Source organism: Stegodyphus dumicola, chromosome X2 (assembly GCF_044657685.1).
Source record: "Stegodyphus dumicola isolate Sdum_Otavi_A_Nest chromosome X2, ASM4465768v1".
Classification (NCBI taxonomy): Eukaryota; Metazoa; Arthropoda; class Arachnida; order Araneae; family Eresidae; genus Stegodyphus; species Stegodyphus dumicola.
Window position 1 is genome coordinate 81,282,867 of NC_140781.1, and position 24,774 is coordinate 81,307,640.

At 33.7% G+C, this 24,774-nt stretch overlaps 1 protein-coding gene across 2 annotated transcripts in view; it reads left to right on the plus strand.

Moving 5' to 3' along the window:
- Positions 1-24,774, plus strand: part of LOC118203550 (uncharacterized) — a 390,320-nt gene that overhangs the window by 318,339 nt on the left and 47,207 nt on the right. For both annotated transcript variants that reach the window (XM_085808993.1, XM_085808994.1), the window contains exon 5: positions 20,938-21,151. In XM_085808993.1, the coding sequence (XP_085665119.1) occupies positions 20,938-21,151 (214 nt within the window). The remainder of the gene's footprint in view (positions 1-20,937; positions 21,152-24,774) is intronic.

A 24,774-nucleotide genomic window follows, 5' to 3' on the forward strand; every position in this document is an offset into this window, starting at 1 on the left:
ACATATTGGTGCGCTCTGAAAATTTATATTTGGCTAAACTACAGTCCATTAAATTTATTTAAATATTTATTGTAAATTGAACTCATTTAAATTTTAACTGGAACTGTTCACTTAGTATGCTGTGTCCTAATGAATTTCAGGAAGGACAGAAGACAGTAATTCGCTCCGGTTACCACTGGAAAAAGACAGATAAATAATTTTACCTTAGAATTTTAATTCAGGGACTGTGAAAGATTTAACATTAGTCATACTCGCTGACTTTTAAAGAATAAAAAAGGCCTATCTGGACGAAGAATTGCATTTTTTGATTGAAGCTGACTGTTAACGCGATTGAAGCTCATATTTGACGCCATGATCGAGATTGTTGAGCAATGGTTTTCATGCTGGCTATTATTTAAAGACTACGTGTATTCTGTAAGGTTTTCAATTAAACTGAGAGGAATACTTCTAAATGCAACCACAGCAAAGAAACAACAGGTTAAATATATGATAAATTTTGTAAGTTCGTGCTAAATGACGCAGCAAACTAAAAGTATGCGTAGTTCGTTATGACAGAAATTCGCGTTAACTGACAAAATTTTCTATAGATCATATATAGGTCGCTGCTGGGACCGAAATTTTGCTCATATTAACCGAGCGTTCGCCTTTACCGAGTTTGTGTGACCAGTGTGGAAGACCAGTTTATCTTGTTTGAGCTCTCTTGTTTTTCTTCCTTTGGCAAAGGTTGCATTGAACTTCATAGAGTAGAAAAACTGAATGACTAATAGAAATCTATTATGGACATATGTTAATATGATACAAACAAAGTGTATATTCAACAGTCACACTAAACACGCGTGATTGTGCGCAAAACTCCACTGAGCAGAAGGAGTTAAAACAGAGTTTGGAAGTTCGAATATAAAAGGAAGTTAATCGAGCTATGTGTCTCACTTGAACGCTTATACAGCTCTTTCAACCTGATTTATACTGAAATTATACTTTCAGCCTGATTTATACTGAAAAAGAGGCAGTATACGAGTCCCTGGGGCAATCAATCCTATTCAAACAGCTAAGCTGTTTTCAGGTTTTTTGGAGGTTTCTCACTGGCAGTTGTAATCCCAGCAAAAGGGCTGGTTGCATGAGCTTTTCGTGGTTTCCTCATGTGTAACGTGTATACGAGCCAGTTTCCCTTAGAAAGTCCTCCACGACAGCACCGCTACCCTCCAGGCAAATAGCTCTCGAGTACGTTTTCATAATCAAATAAACCAAACCAAACTTGGAGGGTGATGGAGCCTGAAAATTTGCCTTTCTAAAGTATCTTTGAAAATTTGCCTCAAACATATTTTAAAGCTGTGGTTTTCAACCATTTTTGCCCCATGCACCTCTTTCACTATTGTTAAGCCATCAGAAAGCCGAGTTTTAAATTTAGTTAAAATATTTTTCATTTTGCTGACAAACATTTTTTATTTTATTAAGATAGAGAAAAATTCTGGCCTGCCAGCTCTTTTTAGATCATTCCGTTCCGCCCGCATGCAATCTGAGTTTGTGACCACTGGCATAGATCAGAAACAATGCCTGTAAACAACAGTAAGTGACTAGATTCAGGACGCGGAGTGTGAATAGCGGTGCAGATATAATGAAGACAACAATTTAAACTCAGATCAGATAGGAGCTTTTTATGAATTGACGCCTTATAAATCGTTTTAATTTAAAGGTGAAAAGTGTACTGGGATAAACTGACAAAAGAAATAACTAGCGTAGCCAGGGAATAAAAGGTTACTAGTTATTGAAAAACCAATTAAACTACTATGTTTCAAAATGCTAAAAAATCTTCCTGAACCGCAAAGTATGATTGCACATCCCCAAAATACTATAGAAATCTAATGGAATGTAGCACAGGTTTACGCAAAAAGTTTAGGAAAGTTGTTCATTTAATAGAAAATGACTTACTTTGCACGAAAATCCTGCAAAATATAAAGCTTGTCTTTTTTTTTCTCCGAATGTTACGAAATTGTTAAATGCATGGAGTAATTAGAAGCTTAATATGGGTTTAAACGATTTTTAACCATACATCTAATTGAAAGATGTGAGGTATTTTCTTCCTCTTTACCGCTTGCCATTGTGGTGTAATTGGAAATCAATTACTAACATTCGGTGACCGGGAGAGGGCATTAAGCATTTCTCACGTCCCTTGTTGCGAAATAAAATGCCTAATGGTCTCTATAAAGAGGAGGAAAACTTAAAATCTTAATAAGCTGTTAGATATGATTTTATTTATCTCTTATATCAGAGTTCCTCATTCTTTTTACATTCGTGTACCCGATGGCATTTCATCACTTCTCCCGATCTCCCACTACACCCCAATTATGTATATTTACTAACATCTATATGTACAAATACAGTAATGATACTATAAATACACATACGTTTCTATTTTTACCAGTTATGAAAAAACGGAATACGTTGGTACACGTTTAATCAAATTTAAAATGTATGCGTACACTTATTGGGAGCCTTGAGACTGTTCGGCAGCACTCAGTAATAAAAAATTTGGATCGGAAAATCACAAAGTCTCTAATCCGAACTTGCCGTGGAAAATCTGTTCATGTAAGTATTTTTTAAGTAAATGTAGGACGAGAAAGCCTTCTCCTTTTATACAGTTCTCGTGAACGATGGAAGAATAGTAATTGCCCTGTGGAATTGTTCAGAATATTATTCTTTCAAGTCAGTCCAGAATAATACGAAGGATTTCATTTTAAATTGTAACTTAAGTACAACAGCTTTTTATCTCTTCTCTATTCTTCAATCTATCTGTAAAAGTCCATCATTACATCTTTCTTTTCCGCTGACCCCTTGAGACTATACCACGTAACTCTGGGGATACAAATACCACAGGCTGAGAAACGCTGTCTTAACAGGGAAACAAATATTATGATTCAAAATTCTTTTAAGGAAGTAAGTCGTAAAAGCTGTGCTTTGGATCAAAACGTCATTTCTAATTTCCAGGTTGATGACGATCTGCCATTACCAGAATAGTTATAACAACAACAAAACAAAACAAAAAAAGAAATCTTCACACTTATGGGGAGGGAGATTCTCCTTGCCTGTATAATTTTGTTATTGCAGGTGGTGAAGTAACAGATAAGATTATTTGGTTATTTTACAAATCTAGTAGAGGATGTTTTACATGATATTAAAGAAAACTGCATTGGTCATAATAAAAGTGGCAATGCATCAGAAGCAATCGATCCACCCGAAAATCAGCATATAAATTACTATCAAATTAAAATCGTTTCAATGAATCTTTTGAAACACGCCCAGAGACAGAAAACGTGGAAATTAGGATTACACCGTTTACGTATAGATACACTATAAATACTAATGTGCTAAAAAACCAATGAAAAGTTTCAGATTTTGTGGTTTTATTGCAGTTATAGACTTTTTTTATTTTATTGCTTCATTTTTTAGTAATATTTTTTTATTCACGATTTTTACGAGTAACGACTAATACGAAAAAATTATCAAGTTTTTTGCTTCCCATGTTTATCGATTTCAAATGTAATTTAAAAACTTCTTTTGTGTCAATAACGGAAAGAAATCCATTTATTCAAAAAATGAAATTAAATTTTCTTTTCTAACTAAAATATGCATTGTATAACAAGCATATTTCCATCATGCGCATTAACTTAATTAATTTTAAGACATTTTTTCTCATCCCAGAAGTCATCATTCATTTGATGTTAACAAAACATCCGTGATCAAATGTGTTCTTCCTTAAGTAGCATGTATAAAATTATTTGGTTATTTTATAAATCCAGTAGAGGAGGTTTTACATTGTATTAAAGAAAACTACATTGGTCATAATAAAAGTGACAATGCATCAGAAACAATCGATCCACCCTAAAGTCAGCATATAAATTACTATAAAATTAAAATCGTTTCAATGAATCTTTTGAAACACGCCCGGAGACAGAAAAAGTGGAATTTGGAGACAGGAGAGACAGGAAAGTGGAATTTTACTTCTCTTTGTGATTTTCCCACTGTAACATCGCCCCAGCATTCTACAGAACAAAAAACAATTTCACCTTTCTAAGGGCGCTGCTACTTGTTTCGCCCCTTCCCTAAAGGTTAAGATCTTGTAGAAAAGTACCGGACATTCGAAAACTATCCAGAAAGGCTTGGTCTCCCCAAAAGGATAAACGATTAATTTTCGCTTTGCCATGAAGAGAAGAGGGCGAGTCTTCAAGAAGGAGGAACAAATGTTGTGTTCGTTGTTTCAGCGAATGTCTCCGTGAAAATTTAACCTGAAATTTACGTAACTAATTAAATGTAAACTAGAACCATTAAAAATCGCTACCAGAAGAAATGGAATTCTTATTTTAATTTAACTACCTTACACCACATATGATTTTCTTGTTTTGATTCGTGTGTTTACTCTTAGACTTGTTGCTGAAATGAAATTATATTTTGAATTATAAAATATATATTTTTAACTACTAAAATATGACTGAAAATAAAATTAGCTGTAGACAGGAAAAGTAGTTCTGATGTCAAGAGTTGAGTATAATACTGAATTAAATTAGTATAATAATGAATTCTTTAAATTAGTATAATAACGAATAAATTCTTGATAAATGAATTAAATTAGGAGACATTTTTCTAATGTTTTTTGGGACAATAATCATTCCAATTGATATTCAACTGCATTTGCCTAAATCCTTCGAAATGAAATAGAAAAGACATCCCGTTATACGCTGAACATTGTTTAGCTTGTCTTAACTCAAATGTGCAAATTAAATATGACATGATATCAGTTAGACATCCCTCCAGTTTTCGATGCTATTATCTTTTATCTCATATCACATCGATTAGCTCACTGTTAAACAAAAATGCTGTCTCATTATCGAAAACATTGCCCAGGTGCCATTTAGCTGTCGGTGGAGAAGAGAACAGAAATATTGTGGTAAGTATTGCAGTTCAGTTAGACAGAAACTCCGAAATTATTCGATTTTATTGAGAGAAGATATCTTTGCTTCCACTTACATTTGAAATTTTCTGTCCAAACTTTTTTACGTTTTCTTTAATAAACTTCAGAGCAGGAGAAATGAAATCCGGTTTGAAGGAAGTCTCACATTAGAATGACACATGTTTAAAGAAAGTTCTCTTCCATAACAACTTTTCTTCCATAACAACACGTTTAAAGAAAGGTCTCTTCCATCTAAAATTACACGTAAATTATATGATGAATTTTGAATTTTTTATGTGTTTAACGAGATGCTTAAAATCAGTTAAAACTGAAATTTCATGTTAAAATAATTATTATATCTTCTTCCATTAAAGCATACGTTGATGACATTTTTATTGGAGTTTTAATGTTTGTACCGTCCTCTGCTGAAGTTAAGCACATTAAATTTACTTTCTACGTGTAAATTATTTTTCGAATTATTCGCATGTGCATTCATTATCAGTGTACTCCTTATTTTCCGTTTATGTGTTTTCTTCAGTTTCAAAGAGAAAATTCGAATCTAATTTACATAGGATGGACAAAGGGCCAGAATCAAAATTAATTGCATTTGAAACTACTTTTCAAATTCTATAAATTCTACACAAACCATAATAAATCAAAAAAAAATATTAAACATCCAAAAGTAGAAAGAATGAAGCCTAGACTCGTATTCATCTAGATGATGCGAACAAAATGTAATCATTACCAATTCGGATAATAATAGAAATTCTCGTTCTCCCTTACTTCTGTCTTATTGTCTCAGAGATGGCGCTTGTTCATAAGCTCTTATTTAGCTGAGTATATACCTTTTCGGATACTGAGTTTCTCATTTGTTTCAGAAGTAAATGAAATTTATTTATTAGACAAATATTTTCCAGAATAAGAGTAATAAATAAACAAATTTATTTGTGGTTCCAAATGGAAGTCGATAAAGGGTAGCGAAAAAGGAATGAACGGGGACTTTGACAATGAAGCTGTTAATCACATCGCCACCCCTATAATTAGATTATAGACAAAATATAAATTCAAAAGTACACGAGTTCACAAGAGAATAAAATATATGAATGCTGAAAGTAATATAATGAATTTCGTATCTTTTCACAACACGATAGAAATGTTGACAGGCATAATTAATATTTTGAAATATCTAAGGAAACAGAAATGCTTCTACAATCAGAATTTTCAATATGGACAGAATTTTAACTTCGAAATTGAAAACAAAATTTGATTATTAGTAAAATGTGTGTAATGAAGTGCTTTAAAAGTTTCAGTTTTTCTTGAGTGCTTTTATAAAGTTTTAAAGAATCAGGTAATAAATAACCAGAGTTGAAAAGATGAAGAAAGATAAATATTAATAAGGAATGAAAAATCAATAGCGCAATAATATTAAAATACTGCAATTCAAAATAGTTTTTATTTTTGGCGTATTAATAAAACTGAGAGAAAGAAGACTACAGTACATTAATGAAAGAACAATTTTAAAAAGCTGCATTATAAGAGAAAGCCAGAAATATTACCATATACTTGAAACACATATAGAGTGTCATTGCATGTTGTAAAGAGGGAGATGGCTTATGATATACCAAACGTGAAACTTCATTTTTTTTTTCATTTCAAATAAGAGTCACGTGCCCAAGCCTAAGATATTAGCCAATACAGTACTGAACGTGCAATAGCTAATTACAGTAGCAGATGGGTGACTTGATGCTAAAATAATCGTGAGGCTGTGAGAACAGGGAGATGTGATTTTTAAAGTGGCATTTAATGCAGCAATATTGATACTGATTACGGAAATGTTTGCTAATAGCCCACGAAAAAAGGGTTAAAGCGAGTTTAGCTCGCATTGTTGCATATAGTCCTCCAGGTTGAAGAAATGGCAATGACACTATATTCGTTTCGCATAGTCATAGTACTATTAAGTCTTTATCTATATTTACGACTTAATATGTAGATACAAGCAATGCAATATTGGATATATTTACAGTTAAGCAAAAATAAAATGAAAAAAAAGTAATTAACATAAGCATATGAATTATTACAAATTATTATTATCATAGAAACTGATGATCTCAGTGTATAAATATGAATCTTATTAAACGTATTGAAAGTATAACTATGCATATATTTTTTAAATATTAACGTCACTATAAAATTCAAGAGCTTATTCTGATTCACTGTGAGAGATACGAGAAAAGTTACAACAATAGAAAAGATTAGGATTGTAGTTTGCCAATGCAGTATTATGCCTTTTCATTACCTAATTTTGAACACTTTATGTTAATGATTCATTCATGTTGTCTATTATTAAAATTTTCTCCACAGTGTTTGATTAGTTATTTAACCTCACAATTTGAGAGAGTAATAATTTGAGCTCATATTTTGAGCATTGTAAATACTTCCTATACGCATGAAAAAGAAAGCTTATAATCTTATGACGATCTATCACAAAATTCTCATTTTCAGAATTTCTTTTCTTCATAATTATAAAACATCGTCTGTTAAGGCACCTACTAAAAATGTGAGCTAAGTCTTAAAAAAATTAACATATATATAAAATTAATGAAATCAATGTAAGCAAATTCAAAATTACGTTCAATTCAGAATAATGACATGCCACAAAAATAACAAAATTGCTTGCGAAAACAATCATTGTAAAAGAAAAGAAAAGATGAGAGCTCTTCCAAAATCTCCCGACAAACTAACGCAGTACAATGCAAATTCCGTACAATGATTAATCAAATACTTTATCGTTACATTGGAAATAAAAAATTTCCAGAAAAATCATACTAGCACTAGGATCATTAGAGTGCAAGAATTAACAAAAGCTGTACTGAAAATGAAAAATTTTTAAAAGAACTCAAATTATTAATTAAAAATTCTTGAAAAAAATAAAATTCTACGTAATCTTAGTAAAAAGGAGTTAGCTAAGTTACACTTGTTAATAAAAACTAAACTGTTGATTTCCATAAAAGGCTGCATCTAAACTTGTTAGTCGGCGCAGACTGGTTTTTTAATGGCAACTGATTTAGATACTTTTTCAAAAGTCTTAAATTTATTAATAATTTTGAATAAAATGTTTAATATATTTTTTACTATTCTTTTACTAACTAAAAGTCAGTTACATTTTCAAATATCGGCCTGAGGGAATTCAACTGCACCTACTTCCTCCATACTCCTTTATCCGTTTTACAACGTTCTTCAACATTTTTTTCTGAAGATTCGTCTGTCGAAAATGCTTCTGTTTCCTGTCATGTAAAACTTTAAAGTAAAAAATTATTTTTCACCCTACTTTTTCTAAGTATAATTTTAATTATCTTTATTTCTTATCACTTACGTTTAAAGTTACATTCTAAAGTTCCTTACTTAATTTGTAGCCACAAATATGCTATTCACAGTTTACGCATAGTAGAGCTAGATTATTATTGTTTTGAAATTTGTTCCTATATTTCGAATTATTGTTATTAATTTATCATTAAAAATATTCTTTATTTATATGAAAAATTTGTGCTTGATTGAATTTAGCATTAAAAAATTCTGAAAGGTTTCAGATTTTAAATTACGTCCAAAGGTGTGGTGTATTTAATTATAGCAAAGCACACTAGGGCTATCTCCCTAAGGGGAGGGATGCCTTCGTGGAGGACTTTCTAAGGGAAACTGACTCATATACACGTTACACATGGGGAAAACCACTAAAACACCCATGCAGCCAGCCCGTTCGCGGGATTCGAACCTCGGAAAGAACTATCAGTGTTCAGCGACTTTACCGCTCGGCCGCTGGTGGGTTACGTCCAAAGGGGCGTTTTTTTAACGTTTTGTGTGTTACCTTTATTTATTAAATATCATGTTCTTCGCACTTAAACCATAAATTTCAGTTCAATAGCAATGTCGCAAAATAATTTTAAAATGAGCCTGTCTTTAGAATTTCCGATACGCAGTTCCGCGGGCCGGAGATAAAAAGGTTTTTTTTTTCCTCCCGTAGATTGTTGTCATGGCTCGCTTTCAAATCGTTGAGTTTGTTACTCAAAAATTCGTTAAATTTTTACAAAATATGAAATCGATAATAAGATAAATTCCAAATTTCAAATGTGGGCTTCCACATGCTCATATTCGCAGTAGGATTACGTCATTCAAAATTCGATGGCTCTATGTACCGTTGTTTTATCACAATGCTAGAAATATACATACATTTATGCAGATTTTTCATTATTTAATTTCTTCAAATATAATGCAGGACATTTGGTGGCAACAGTTTGAAAAGTGAAACGGATATTTATAGTGATTTAACGCAGAATCGCAAAACGAAAATAATAGTCCTTCAGGGACAAAGCTCCTTTGGACTAAAAATTTGAATTTAATTAAAAGTTTTTGTTTTATGACAATTGTCATGTTTTTTTATATATTAGTATATATTTTTATACTTGTATGAGACTTAAGTTTCTGATGGTCTATTGACAACTGTACATTAACTGACTAAATTACTAGCATTCTTCCATATTACAATATTTATATTTCTGCCTGCACATATAAAAAGAATTAATAATAATATAAAAGAATTAAAGTTAAATATTAATTTAACTGTATTTGGATTCACTTCATTGTGGTTCGTGTTTGATCGTATTTATTTATTTAAATTTGGGCAAGGGTCTTTGTAGGGTTGCACTGATATATACAAGTTTTGATTTAATTTATATTTTTCCAGTAATAAGATTAATTCAAATTTGCATATTTTTGCATTTTTCAGTTCAAAAAGAGGCCTTTTTTTTTCCTTTTCCTTTTATTTTGGTACCCCAGCCTCCTAACGAAAATATTCTGTGAGATTCAAAATTTTTTTCGCATGTTTCATTACTTTTCGCAATTCTCATTAGTATTTTTGTACGAAATTAGTTTCTCACTGTTGATTTCTCTGGAGATTTCGATACAGCTTTTATAATAATTGTTCGCACAAGCAATTTTGCTACTTTTGTGCCATGTCATTATTCCAAACTGAATATAATTTTGAATTTGCTTAGATTTTGTTTTGATTTTAAAAATCATTAGCGCAAAATTAATTGAACTTAACTTTTATATCTTAATTTATTTCTTTATTTAAATTATTTAAGTTTTATATATATATATATATATATATATATATATATGATGTACCAGTTTTAGTCGTAGCTTAAATTATCAGACGATAAGTTTAAAAAAAACAGGATCCATTTATTATTATTCAGGAGAAATAGCAGTTACAAAATGAAATATCCGGAGTAAATAAAAAGAATTACTAATAACTTTTTGTATGAAGTTTACTGCATCGTGACATTTAAGAAAAAGCCCCCCATATTCTTTTGCGAGTCCTTTTATAGCCTCTGGAAAGGCAGAGCTTCCAAGAAATGACGTCAGCCTCGTCAGCCAATCCAGTTCGCTTTAAATATTTCCAGAACGTTCTATAACTGTACGTGTAGAAAAAGCGGGAAAAAACAACTTGACTACGGGGCTGTGGATTTAATTTCACGTACTTTCAAATAAGAGAACGTCGTCATTAAAAATGAAAAGAATATACAGTTAAAATTTTAAGTGTATTCTTAATTATGGAATTTTATTATTACATATATATATATATATAATTTATATATATTACATATATATAATATATATATATATATATATATGTAATATTAAAAGCGCAAGGAAAACCCGGAGCAGTGTCGATGCTTGCTTAGATCATATTGAAGAAGAATTTTGATTGTGTAGTATTTAAAGAACTTGGCAGTTTTAATTCCATTTTTATTTCCAATTAATATTTGTGGCCACAATCACTTGGCACTCTAGTCGTGCCTTTCCACAGAAGATTTACATTTTTGATATTGCTGAGCTAGAAAGCAAGTCAGCGAAATTACAGCTTAGCAAAGTAGAGAGCAAAAGCTGAAGTTATCAGGTTCAATGTTTCTTCTAACCTTCTTCGGAAACATACAATGACCTGACTAGAACAGAGAGCTTACTAAAGCTATGTTCACTAATTGTAGTAAGTAGACAGGATACAGACGAAGGGTATACAAAACCCTTTATTTTTTTCTTTATATACAATGACTTCCGTACTTCGGAATACAATGACCCTCCACTCGGGGTCTAACTTAAAAGATATCAAAATAAAACTAAACTCTAATTTAACTTTAGAATAAGATTGGCCTTATAATAACAGGAAGCGTATGTAGCACAGAGACTGTGAACACTACAATACGTTTAATTTATCAAGAGGATTAAAACCTCTGGCCTGGAAGGCAAAGTAGCAACTGCGTAACTTCTAAGGTAAGCGGCCTGCTTCGAACTCACGGCTTCCTCTCTTCTCTGCTTGGCAAAAAGGCCACACTTAAATACTTGGCGTTCGCCAGACAACTTTGCATAAACTCCTTCACGCTTATAATTCTGGCCGGAAGTAGAAAATAAGAAGTGATAGTAAAGATTTAAAATAAAATAAACGTTAGTAAAACTTAAGATCCTTACAAAGTGAGTAGTTATGAAGGATGGAAGCACGCGAAGAGAAAAGTTTTGGTTTACTATTCGGTGATTGGTCGTCAAGAGACATCTGGTATTAACGGTTATGTAAGATCGCATGATTAATTTGAATGACGCAATGCAGATAAGTTATTACGATTTTAGAATAGACAGGAAGAATTAATGTTTATAGTTCTGATTCATACATTTTTTATCTTACATATATATATAATTTATATATTATATATATATGTATATAAACTTACATATGTATGTTACCGTGAATGTCCGAAATTGGAGAATGTCAACATTCTCCAGTGAATGTTAACACATTCCAAATACATCACTTAAAGACCGAATATTTGGTTACATTCTCATACATTCGGACCGTCACCTGTGTATGACAAGCACAGATATATTATGGTTGGAGGTCGAAACGAGAAGCCGAGAAGACAGACAGAGAGGCGCCGAAAACGCCAAATCCTTTGTTCTGCCAGTACTGAAATTACGTGGCATCCATTTTTTATATTCTAGAGCACTGCTGTTTGTCACAAGGGTTTGATGGTTAGTGCGATATTTTCTTAATTTCTATTTTTTATTAGATACCATAATTAATAAATTAATATTGAATGGCTCCTTCAGTGAATCGGCATATATAGTATATATATATTCGTGTGTGTGTGTAAAGTTACATGCATTAGCTGACAGTGTACGAGAAAACAGCAGTTTTTATTTTTCTCAAGAAAATAACTCTAAAATACTTTTTGAAGTTACTTCAGCTAAAACTAAGTGCAGCACACCTTTACCTCCCGAATTACAGAGGACAAAAACGTTTTGACGTTTACAAATTAATGATGAAGGGAAGTTAATTCTACAACTAAAACCAGTAAAAACGGATTACAACATATTACAGCATAATATGTTACCAATGATGAAATGTTCAGTATACTATCTGAAATTCACACCAGAATACGTCACGGAGGAAGAACACATATTCTTTAAGAATTGCAATTTAAATACAAAAATATTACGTATGAAGTTGTAATATTGTAATTAAATTTATGTAACAATATCAAATGAAACATAGTGCAGCTAAAAAGGTATTTTATGAAACCAATGGTCAGTTCCAAGTTAAACTCAGGATGACAAGTCGATCTGATAGACCTGCATTCACACAGGGATGGCGAATATAAGTTCATAATGGTGTTTCAGAACCACTTGACGAAGTTTTTCCAGCTACGACCTTTGAAAAACAGACTGTTGGTCCATGCATCATGGGGGCACTCTAAATATGTAGCGAGCAGAAAGTCCTCTCGAGAGAGTGATGGTAGGGGTAGAGGGATGGAAGACCCTCAGACCCATCCCACCTGGAATGCTCTCCATCAAAATTTGGGGTGGAACTGAGCTAAATCCCACTATCATCTGTAAGGGGCTCAAGGCTGTTGCCAACGACTGGTGGAAACTTGCGCTCCTTGCTACAAGGAATTTCGTGGGCTTGGGTTGAGTATATGTCAGACAAGTGAGCATTCACAACAACATGCTCTATGTGGAAGGATGTTAAAATAGTTCACGTAAAGCCTCATCATAATCAAATACAAGGCTCACTTGAAAGGGCCGATCAGGGTATACAAAATGTGTTAACTGCATGGATGAACGATAACGATACAAATAAGTGGCCAGATGGTCTGCCCGTTGTTCAATTTGCCAAAAACACTACATACCACAAAGGAATACTTCAAAGTCTTTATGAAGTCCTGTTTGGTGTTAAACCTAAAAGAGGCGTAGTATCGTCATCTTTCTCTGACGAAGAATTCGCAAATTTTGAAGCCGAAGAACAGCTCGAAGAAATTGTTAACATTTGTTATGAAAATTTGAGCCGTAAAGAAAACTTTATTCCAGTGGAGGATATTGAAGAGATTTCCTTCTGCTCAAATTACTGATGCCGTATGAATACAAGGTCTCTCATGTCGACTGTCATGGTTGGCGGTTGTTGTTGGAATAGAAGACTCCGCCTTTTACAAGTTAGCAGGCAGAAAAGTTCTCTCAGGCAGCTTTAAATCCATAATCAGTTCGTAATTTGTAAATAAAAGTTACGTTCCATAGATGAAATTTTTTCTCAAGAAATGTAGCTGTAACTAATTATAGAACTGAAGGTCATGCATGGCTATACACGCTGACATTGCAAAAAGAAGTGTTCCACGGCTGAATGTAGTTGTAAAAACAAGGGAGTCTTGTGTAATTCAATGTGTCATAACAATTTAACTTGTTGCAATAAATAAGATCGTATAACATGAATCACATAGTTAAGTAGCTTTATTATTGTTATTATTTTCTTTCCTCGTTTAGAATGTACCGTTCGTTTTAAGTTCAGCAGTTTATTTACATTTACTGTTACTTAAGCTTCCTCTTATTTCGACATACATCATAATATGTTTTAATAATAAAGTATGATTTAAAATGTAACAAAAATATTTTTATTCAACATTCTCCAGCAATGCATAGTTAATTTGCTAGTTTAAGTGAGAAATAATGACATTTAGCACATATTTCGGACACGGCCAAGTGACTAAGTAAATGTTGACGTTCTCGATAACATAAATAAGTTTATAGTATAAAAGTATATATATATAGTAATTAATTTGTATTTATTTTTGCTACGGTATTTTATTTAGCTGCTTTCTATTTGTTTCAGTTTTGATGTATGTATTTCCTATCATAGCTCAAGCCCTTTTACAAAAAACTGCCTAATCTTCTTTATTATAAAAGTTAAATTTCATATGTGTTCATTGAGTACGCGTTTCATGAAATAAAAATTTTATTTCGATTTTTCTCAAGAAAGGCAAATGAAAAATTCATTAAAAAATTGACATAGTTAAAAAAATTATCGTTTTGTGTATTTCACACTAAAGCAAATTTGAACCTTTAAAAAGTTAAGGGGGGGGGAAGATGAGTTGCTTTTTCTTTCCTCTTAAAAATGTGTGTCCTCTAAAAATCTCTGTTGTCAACATTCTTAATTTGATACATAAGTATTAACGCAAATACTTTGGCGCAATTTGTCGACTTTTACAGATGAAAAGGTAGAAGTTGCTTCCGGTTTTCCCACCTTTTTTTAGAAAGTTTCCTAAATTATGGATATTTATCGTAAGTGGGTAAACATTATCAACAGATGAAAAGAAAACATACCTTAATGATTTGAAATACAAACTTTAATTATTAGGTTAGGTTAGGTTATTTAATTACTGCAAAGCCTCGAGGGCTATCTGCCTAAGGGCAGGGATACCTTCGTGGAGGACTTTCTAAGGGAAACTGGCTCGTATACACGTTACACATGGGTAAAACCACGAAAACACCCAAGCAGCTAGTCCGTTCGCGGGATTCGAACCTCGGACCGAACTACCAGTGTTTAGCGACTTTACCACTCGGCCGCTGGTGGGCCTTTAATTATTAAATAAGGATTACGTGATACATTAAAAAATAAAACACTTACATACTTCTTCAAATTTTTCTGTAAGTTTTTTGCGTTATTCTTCTTCCGAAGTATACAGTGACATATTTTCACTTTAAAAAGCAGAGAATTCCAGAGAACCGGCTTCGTGCAAACCTCGGCAACAACGACTGTCTAGGAAACACATTTCATGATTATTGCCTTTAGAACATTTTCTACAATATACTTTATTCCCAGTGGCGTAGCAAGTATAACTGGCGCGCGGAGCATAATACCTTTTTGGCGCCCCCCCACAAAAAACTTTCAGTAATATAACATATAGAATATATTCTCAATAAGAAAATCATGAAAATAATAATAAAATGCTGAATCTGCCATAAAATACTCAAAAATATATTAAGAATAATCACTACCTAACTACTAGCCTTGGATTATGATATGCATCTGTGTCGGCACAAAAATTAGACGTACGATGATCTAGAATTAGTTAAAAAGGTGTTATTTATTTTACATATTTATATAAATGTTTTTAAAAAGTACAGTTTTTAAACAATTAAAAGTTTAATATACATTATAGATAAATAGATATGTGGCAACTTGCCTACTACAACTCAATTCTGCCAGTCTGGTAACCCATAGCAACCAAAAACAAAATAATATTTATTCTATTCAATTGTTATAATTATTTAACGATCTGTCTCAAAAAATTGTACTACCATAATTGGTGACACGTATTTATTACGAATAGCAACCTTCAATGTTGCACGAATATGGAGTTTATATGTCAAAATTCTGAGCAGCAGTAAGTTATCCAGTGTGATGAGATGCAAGTAAGACATTTCACCTGTCATTTCAAGCCTTGTGCCGCATTCCGGCGAGTCAACATATTTCTGTCATAATTTCAGCGGATATATGTATCTTCTACTGTAGTTGAGCCGCCAATTTCTCTGATTTCAAGTACCAAGAAACTGTGTCACTATATACATAGTGATTATTTTTCTATACATATTATTACTGTGCATATTTGATTGATCTAAAGTGGATGACAACGATGCTGCTTTACAATTTTCGCGAGTCGCAAGCCACCGCCTTTTTGTCGCCGAGACCCATCGTTATGGTTCATTCAATTTTATGCGCAGTTGAGTCACATTACTGCCGACGAAACTCAATTTTATACAGCGATCGCCGCGTTAGAATCAGAGGTACTGCAATCAGCTCGTGAAATAATTCTGAATTCACCGGCGACGGACAAATACAAATCTTTTAAAAAAAAAATTAATTTATGTTTATGAAGAATTCGAGACAGAATCAAGCAGTTATTGCACGATTTACGGTTGGGTGATATGAGGCCTTCTCAATCGCTGTCTAAAATGTAAAATGTCTAGCCGCCGGTAACCTAACGGATAACATTCTCAAAACAATATGGATGAATAGACTCCCATCTAACATGCAAACCATTTTAGCGGTCAGTACGAAGCCACTTAAAAATCTTCCCGAAACCGCTGATAAAATTCACGAGCTGACCATTTCAGCGCAAATAAACGCAGTGCAGGCTCCTGCTATTGTGGCGTTACAGACTCAAATTGATGATTTGTCCAAACAGGTTGCTCAGTTAGTAGCCATCAAGCTGAAACTTTTCAGCGCAACCGCTCCACATCACGTGGTCGAAATACACGTCGTAGCCCACTGAGGAAACGTTATGAAAGCCGGGTATTCATAACCCGGGTATTTGTTTTTACCACCACAAATTTGGAAACAAGGCAAACAAAGCCCACCGTGTCGTTATAACGACCAGGGAAACGAGAAGGGCCGTTGCTCGAAGTTGTAAACGACAGCGGCCGGAATTTTGCACGCCTTTTCGTCATCGAAAAGAATTCGGGCTTGAGGTTTCTTGTAGACACCGGGGCTGATGTTTCTGTCATTCCACCACATTTTCACGAACAAAAGCGCCTTACCAACTTACAACTTTATGTAGCAAATGGAACTCCTATTCAAACTTTTGATGAACGCCTGATATCTGTTGATTTAGAATTGCGCCGCAACATCCAATGGCCATTCATTATTGCTACTGTTTCAAGTCCTATTAGTGGAGCTGACATTTTTCAAAAATTTTCTGCTTGTCGATCTTAAGAATCACCGTTTGATATATTCCGAGAGTAATTCGCATTAGTCAAGATTTAAGCATTAAACTGATTTCGGGTAACTCCCCATGGCATCAACTCCTCAGAGAATTCCCTACAAACACGCGCCCAGTTATAGGTATTTTCGAACCCAAGCACGACATTATATTGAAACTACCGAACTTCCAATTGCAGCTAAACCAAGACGCTTACCTCCGGACAAGCTTAAAGCTGCCAAAGAGGAATTTCAATACATGATGGAACAGGGAATTTGACGTCCTTCAAAAAGTTCATGGGCTCTATCTAATTCGGAAACGAAATGGTAACTGACGCCCGTGTGGCCATTATCGTCGGTTAAATGCAGCTACAATTCCTGATCGTTACCCAGTCCCTCACATTCAAGACTGTATGCAAGTTTCAGAGGGAAGAGCTATTTTTACCACCCTTGATCTTGAGCGGGCGTATCACCAATTGCCCGTTAACCCATCTGATATTCCAAAAACTGCGGTTATTACGACTTTTGGACCATTTGAGTTTCGGGTCATGATTTTCGGCTTATGCAATGCTGCTCAGACGTTCCAACGCTTCATGAATCAGATGTTAATCGGCCTCAACTTTTGTGTACCTTATTTTGATGACGTCTTAATCGCCTCCTCTTCAGAGCAAGAACACCTACCACATTTGAGAACAGTTTTTGAACGTTTTCAAAGGTACGGTGTCGGTCTTAATCCTTCTAAATGCGTTTTTGGCCAACCGAAAGTATCCTTTCTTGGTCATGAAACTTCCGCTGATGGTGTTCGACCGCTTCCAGACAGAGTCACCGCATATACCCGTACCATCTTCAGTGAAGGACTTAAGAATCTTGCTATGCTCAATTTTTATCAACGTTTCTTACCTTATGCAGTGACCATACAAGCTCCTCTAAATTCTTTTTTGGTTTGAAGCAAGAAAAACGATAAACGTGTTACATAACCTGGACCGCAGAATCCCGCGAAGTGTTCCAAAAATGCAAAAATGTTTTAATTTCGGCAACAAATTTTGCACTATCCTTCCGCATCTAAACTATTATCACTCTACGTTTATAAGGTATTTTTTCCTCTTTCCTAGCCTGCCTTCGTGGCGTAGTGGTTCTGCACGCTGGGCCGGTACTCCACAGGTCCGCGGTTCGATTCCCGGCGAAGGCGTTGCATATTTTTCATATCCTCTGCTTCCCCAAAATAACCTAATGTCTCTCCACATTGACAACAGCTATAGCAGCAGTTTTACAACAGAAAGATCAAGAATTATGGAGACTACTTTCACATTTTTCTAAAAAAACTCTCACCAGCACAAACCAGATACAGCACTCACGATCGCGAATTGTTAGGAGTTTATGAAACTGTCAAATATTTTCGACATATACTAGAGGAACGCGTTTTCATGATCGTAACAGATCACAAGCCCTTAACCTATGCTTTTCAACAGCGTTAGGATAAAGCTTCTCCTCGTCAAATGAGACACCTAGACTTCATAGGGCAATTTTCAAAAGATATCCGTTATATTGAGGGTTCGCAGAATATTGTTGCAGACACCTTGTCTCGTATTGAACAACTAGCCGTTCCTTCGCGAATAAACTTTGCTGCCCTTGCGGATGAACAACACCTGGATTCAGAACTACAAACCCTCTTGAAAAGCATATCTTCCACCAATTTGTCATTTACTTCATCAAAGTCTTGAAAAGCAAATTTATCATTACTTCATCAAAGTCGATCCTTTCAAATTTTTTTCCTTCCACACTTAAAAATGCTAGATGGCTTAGGGGATCACAACATTGTTGATTATAAATATGTGAAAATGTATTTTAATTAGCTGAACGAACGTTCGTAGCTAGCATTTGATAATGAAATAGTAAGTAGTATTTGAAGTGCGACTGTTAGGTTTGGAAAAACATTTTCTCTATAGATCTGTAGTGGAGTTTTAGGTTCCGTTTCTTTTCTACTGCGGAGTAACGTCATGCAGTCACATTCACTGCTCAAAACAATTAAGGGATGTTGTGGGTTCGGTATGAAATAACCATATAATCGACAATCTTTTTGAACAAAAGGAAATAGAATAGATTATAAAGGAAAATTATAATGTTTACAAAGTTGGGAATAGACAAATTTAGTCTGTGACGTCAACAACTGTGTGTTTAAGATAAGGAGTGACAAGCGACCTGCAGCATTCCTTTTGTAGTAGGAGATTAAAAACAATTGAAAAGTTGTGTGGTGGTGTATTTAATTATGGCAAAGCACACTAGGGCTATCTGCCTAAGAGGAGGGATGCCTTCGTGGAGGACTTTCTAAGGGAAACTGGTTCGTATACACGTTACGCATGGGGAAAACCACGAAAACACCCATCCAGCCAGCCCGTTCGCGGGATTCGAACCTCGGACCGAATTACCAGTGTTCAGCGACTTTACCGCTCGGCCGCTGGTGGGCAACAATTGAAAAAGAGTTGACTGTTTGTAGCAGTCAGTCCGATGTTTTAGCAAGATGACTTAGTTGAATCGGTAGACTGGAAGGCCATCAGTCGTTTACAGGAGAGTCAAAAGCAATCCATTGTAGCGGAAGCGTTAGGATTTTCACAAAATGTCATTTCCAGATTATGGAATCGGATTTTGGAAACTGGATATGTTTGAGAAATTCGGGACAAGGTCGTGTTATCGTTTTAAAATAAAAAGCGGGAGATATACGTGCATTTCGTTAAAAAAAAAATATATCTCTACTTTGGAGAAATAAAATGGTCAGAAAGAACGTTTTGGTTGATGTACTGCAAACATTTTATTACACATCTTATCAGACAAATCAAGAAAATAAATAATTAATTATATTACAATAGTTATTAATTTTAAATATATTTTCCAGAAATCGATCAAAATAAAAACTGAAATTTTCCGGAAAGTATTGCTTAAAAACCATTTGGCGCCCCTCTAGGAGCAGCGCCCGGGGCATCATGCACCCCCTTGCCCCCCCGTCGCTACGCCACTGTTTATTCCTACAGAAATTTCACTGCAGTTTCTGCCATTTTTGGCAAATTCCACAAGCTAATATTTTAACACTAAATTTAAGACAAAAAATATAACGATTTGTTTATAAAAACCGTTGGAACTTGAAATACAACAAAAAGAACACGTACGAAAATGGCGGCCTTTTTTGACTGAAGGGTTGATATGAGCATGGTTAACGGAAGAATGGCTACGTGCACGTTTGCCAGATTTTTGGTATATTCTAAAAATTTGGCGGCTTCTACAAGGTGGTTGCGTTAATACGTAAGTACCCTTATTCGTTTACCGAAAATATTATCACCTCTTGTAAATATTGAATGTACTACCTCGCGCCAAAATTTATCTAAAAAATTACTTACATTTATTAACTCATAGATGTAACAAAAACGCGTCATTGAGTAAAAGGGAATAAAGAAAAGAAATTAGAAAGTATAATGCCTTAAATTTGATTTTTAATTTTTTTTTTTTGACTTCTTAAAATTTCTTAAAAATTCTTTATTGATTTGAATTATCGAAGTGGAATAATATTTTATTTCGAAATTCTAATTTAATTTTTGTTCCCCCGTCTTCTCGTTGGTGCAATATAGATCCACCTCCGTAGAGCGCCATAGGCAACATTACATTTATTAAAAATTAAAACCAGATTTATTTTTTTACTAATTCAATTTAGTTTTCACGTTTCTTGCAGCTGTAGCATGTAGCCGCGCGAGAAATTTTAATACGTATGAAAAATTGGCTAAGCGAAAGCCAGAATATACATTTTCGCTGCATTTCTTAGCTGCCTTTTTATATAATTGTAATTTTTGTTTGATTTATCACAAGTAAAGTTTATTTTTTTTTTCCTTTTCGTGTCCTTCCTTTCGTGTTTATAAGAATTTGTTTGTTTCAGGCGAAAGCTTCGTTTGTCCGAAAATATTCATCGATACGTCATTATAGCGGTCTTCAAACATCCCAGGTTGGCTTAGAATTTATTGTTGGCGATAAAGATTTTGAACAAGGAAAATTGAAGCTGCGCTGCGTGGCAACTATATCACAAGTCTATTCCAGTGGAAGCGAAGAGCTGATCATTGGGGACAGAGGTCAAGCCTCAGGTTCTCATCATGGTAACATCTTCACCTTCAGACAAACATATTTTCTTTCTTATTCTGAATTATAGTGGCAGGAATAAATCATAAATGTAGTGCTTTTCTTATTTAGGACCTGTATAGTATTAGGTGTTTTTACTGAATTCCATTCACTATGTTACCAAACAAAGCGAAAGTAGGAGCATTGCGCTGTACCATTTCTGTAGCGCGAAACTGATTTTCTATTTGTTCAATATCACAGAAGGTTCTTTTGAAAAATAGTAAGAACATCAATAATCATATTACCAGGATAAAATGTTTCAGATGTAAATTGTCACTGAAATTAAAATTGTACGATCTTGATATATAGATAGATATCTGTTTTGCCGAAAACAATCCGCGCAACTCGAAAATTGCCCAACAATTTCAAACCTTAACGCGCAAATGTATTTTAATGTAACACAAAGATAGAAAATGTGCAGCCATTTTAACGCATAGAAAGAGTTAAAAGGTCAAGGCGGGTCACTACCATTACAAATTTAATATATAATGCTTGCCAACTGCATCAGTTCGGACTGCTTATATGGTACAGTTTTTTGCATTAGCAGATGGCACTGTCTTCAAGATCCAACTGAGACCATTTAAGAGAATTCGTCAGTGATCCCAGTTCTTTAAATAAGCGAGCTCGCCGAATCTATGAAACGCTAGCATGAGTAGCGGTTAAATTACTCAGCTAAGTAATGTTGTTACCAGTGGTCCGCACCCACAACAGTCATAAAAGCAGCTACCTACGACGACAACTTCTGGAGATGATGATAGTGGAATAGTAACAGAAGCCATAGGTTTCAAAGGCACGTTTCTGATTGCAATTCAGAACTATTTCCCCTTATTTCTCGATATCATTAAATATCATTTCGAGTAGACTGGCAGAGTTTGCATTTCATCATGCAAGAATTCCGAAGACCAGTAATAATTTGCGCTAAGCTGAGCTCCTTCAAGTTTCTGCAGATTTGTGTCAGAAGCACAAAAATAAATCAGGTATCAAACTCCAAAACAGACGGAATGATAGAAATATAGGTGTAATATATAGGTGTAAATATAGGTGAAATAAGATTACTAGCGTCAGCTCCCCAGTTTCGTCGCGAGGTATACTTTAGCATGTTAAGGCGTCTCCTAGCCCTCAACAGAAGGTGATCTCAGTGTTTATTGCTCACTATTCTCAGGATCCAAAACAAAACACAGATATTTTGGGTATTTATCTACGGTAAGAGGCTGATGGTTCAGTAGAATGTTAGGTTGAAATCCATATCATTTTCTAAGCAAGCCGTACCTCGGCCGTCTTGTGTTTTCCATGATCAAATAAACCGAAACAAATTACCCAGTTATAGCGTGAATAAAGGTTATTTCCCTTAAACGCTTTCCTTTTCTCTAAAAATAAAAAATGCTGTAAAATTTTCACCTGCTGAGCTTGAATTAGCCATAATGAATTTCATTTCTCTGAGTTTCAATTCGGCCACATTTCGACTTTTTAATCGTTTCTTATGTTAGGCAAGTATTTCATTTCTTATTTTCTTTTAATCCCTGATACATGATTGATGCTACGAGTACTTTTCCCCAAAACATTCTTTATTTGATGAAATGATTATTATTCACTTTCAAATGTATCATTTAACTCATTTTCAAAGCCAGTCTCTTCAGTTTATAGGAAGAAAATTATTAAATTGTTAAAATATACTCCTCAAAAATACGAGTAATTCACGCCTACAATAATGGTGCTATTTACTGTTAATTTTTTAAGTAGTTTTGTTTTTGAAACTATGCATTTTGAGAAAGGAAAGTCATGAAATAAAAATACCATTAGTATACTGTACATACCAAGATTTCACTATGTTCCAAAATCAAAATATTCATTAAAAAAGTTTCAGTGTGCAAACTTTTGTGGTATATATGGCACTTATATAAAACGAAATTCAGATGATGAATGGGAAAATGTTTTAAAAATAATTGTCAGTACAAAAAATTTATCGGTGAAAAATTTATAAAAAAGAAACTGTTTCATTAGGAATGAAATGTCAAAAAACTGTATGAAAGTTTACCAGAATAAAATATATGGATAAATAAGATATGTAAGATATATTTTTAGTTTTTGTACAACATTTTAAAATTAGTGACATACGGATATTTTGTGTGACTAATTACACAAAACATATTTATCTGTATATGTTTTGTGTGTTTGCCTCTTTATATGTTTTTAATTATCTTTTTAAAGTAAAAAATGCATTCAAATAATTAAAATCCAATTAATTCACTAAAATTTAATCTAGAAGATTTTTATTTTATTTGTTTGAAAATGTTTATACTTATTTTTCCTAGATTTTTTTTAATGCATGGAACTAACTTCCTATTTTCTTACGTTGATATTTTTCCACCTGCTTTTAACCGATGTTTCCTATAATCTATATACCACCTGTAGACTTACTTAGGTCTATTCTATTAAAATGATGAAATTCAGAGCAAGTTCAATTTAATCAGATTAATTTGAATTAACTATAATTAATAATCGTAAGTGTAAAACGGCCCACCATCGGTCGAGCGGTAAGGTCGCTAAACTGTAAAAGTTCGGAAAGGGGTTCGAATCCCGACGAGAAAGAGCTGGCTGCATGGGCGTTTTCGCGGTCTCCCCATGTGTAACGTATATACGAGACAGTTTCCCCTAGAAAGTCCTCCACGGAGACATTCCTCCTTTTAGGCAGACAGCCCTCCTCTGCTTTGCCATAGTTTAATAAACTAAATCGTAAGTGTAAAAAGTGCATTTTTAAAACGATTTTCCTACTTCGTGTAAATATACCTGTAACTTTCGCTTCGTCAGCAGTTAAACAACCATGTAATAAACAGGTTACAAACAAAAATTCATACTACGTTGCCTCAGATATCCTAAGGCATATTGCTTTAAAAATCGCAAACAGAAAATGTAAGTTCTTGATTTTAATTTTAGTTCTTACTAAATACATTACCAAAAGATTCTCTTATTTTCGTGGTCTTCAAAAATTTCACTACATAAAGATATGTTTTAAGTCATTTCTTATTTATATATTTATATGACTCGTACAGGATAATTTGAAGAAATAGAACGGAATGTGTATGAAGTTTTTACTCTTTGCGGAATAAATTCTAAATTCTACGAGTACGTCTGATTTATACTAAACTAGAAAAACGACTGACATTTCACTCGATAAAATGATAGTAACAGATAATTCCAAATGACCTACATTCTTATGATTCGCGTGACTAAATGCGTTGACCGCAAGCCTTCAGATCACGCAATTGCTAGAGTATCCTCCGAAAAAGAGTCCACATATGCCTATTTGTTTAATGATATGTTACTGAAGAATTAGTCTATCTTCGTCAATTTAAGATTGTGGAATATGTTATTCTAGAAGTTAGTCGAAATAAAAATTATTGAAAATCAATTTTTTTCTTACTCTAGGATGTTTTCGTAAGTCCGGAAATTGAAAAATTTTAGAGGGGCAATTTTACATATTAGATTTAAGTATTAATTTTTTTTATTGTTAAAGACTGATTAAAGACTGAAACTTAGACTGCCTTCTTACAAAATTGTTCTTTACATTATGTTCACAATGGTTAGAATGTCCAGTTGAGTA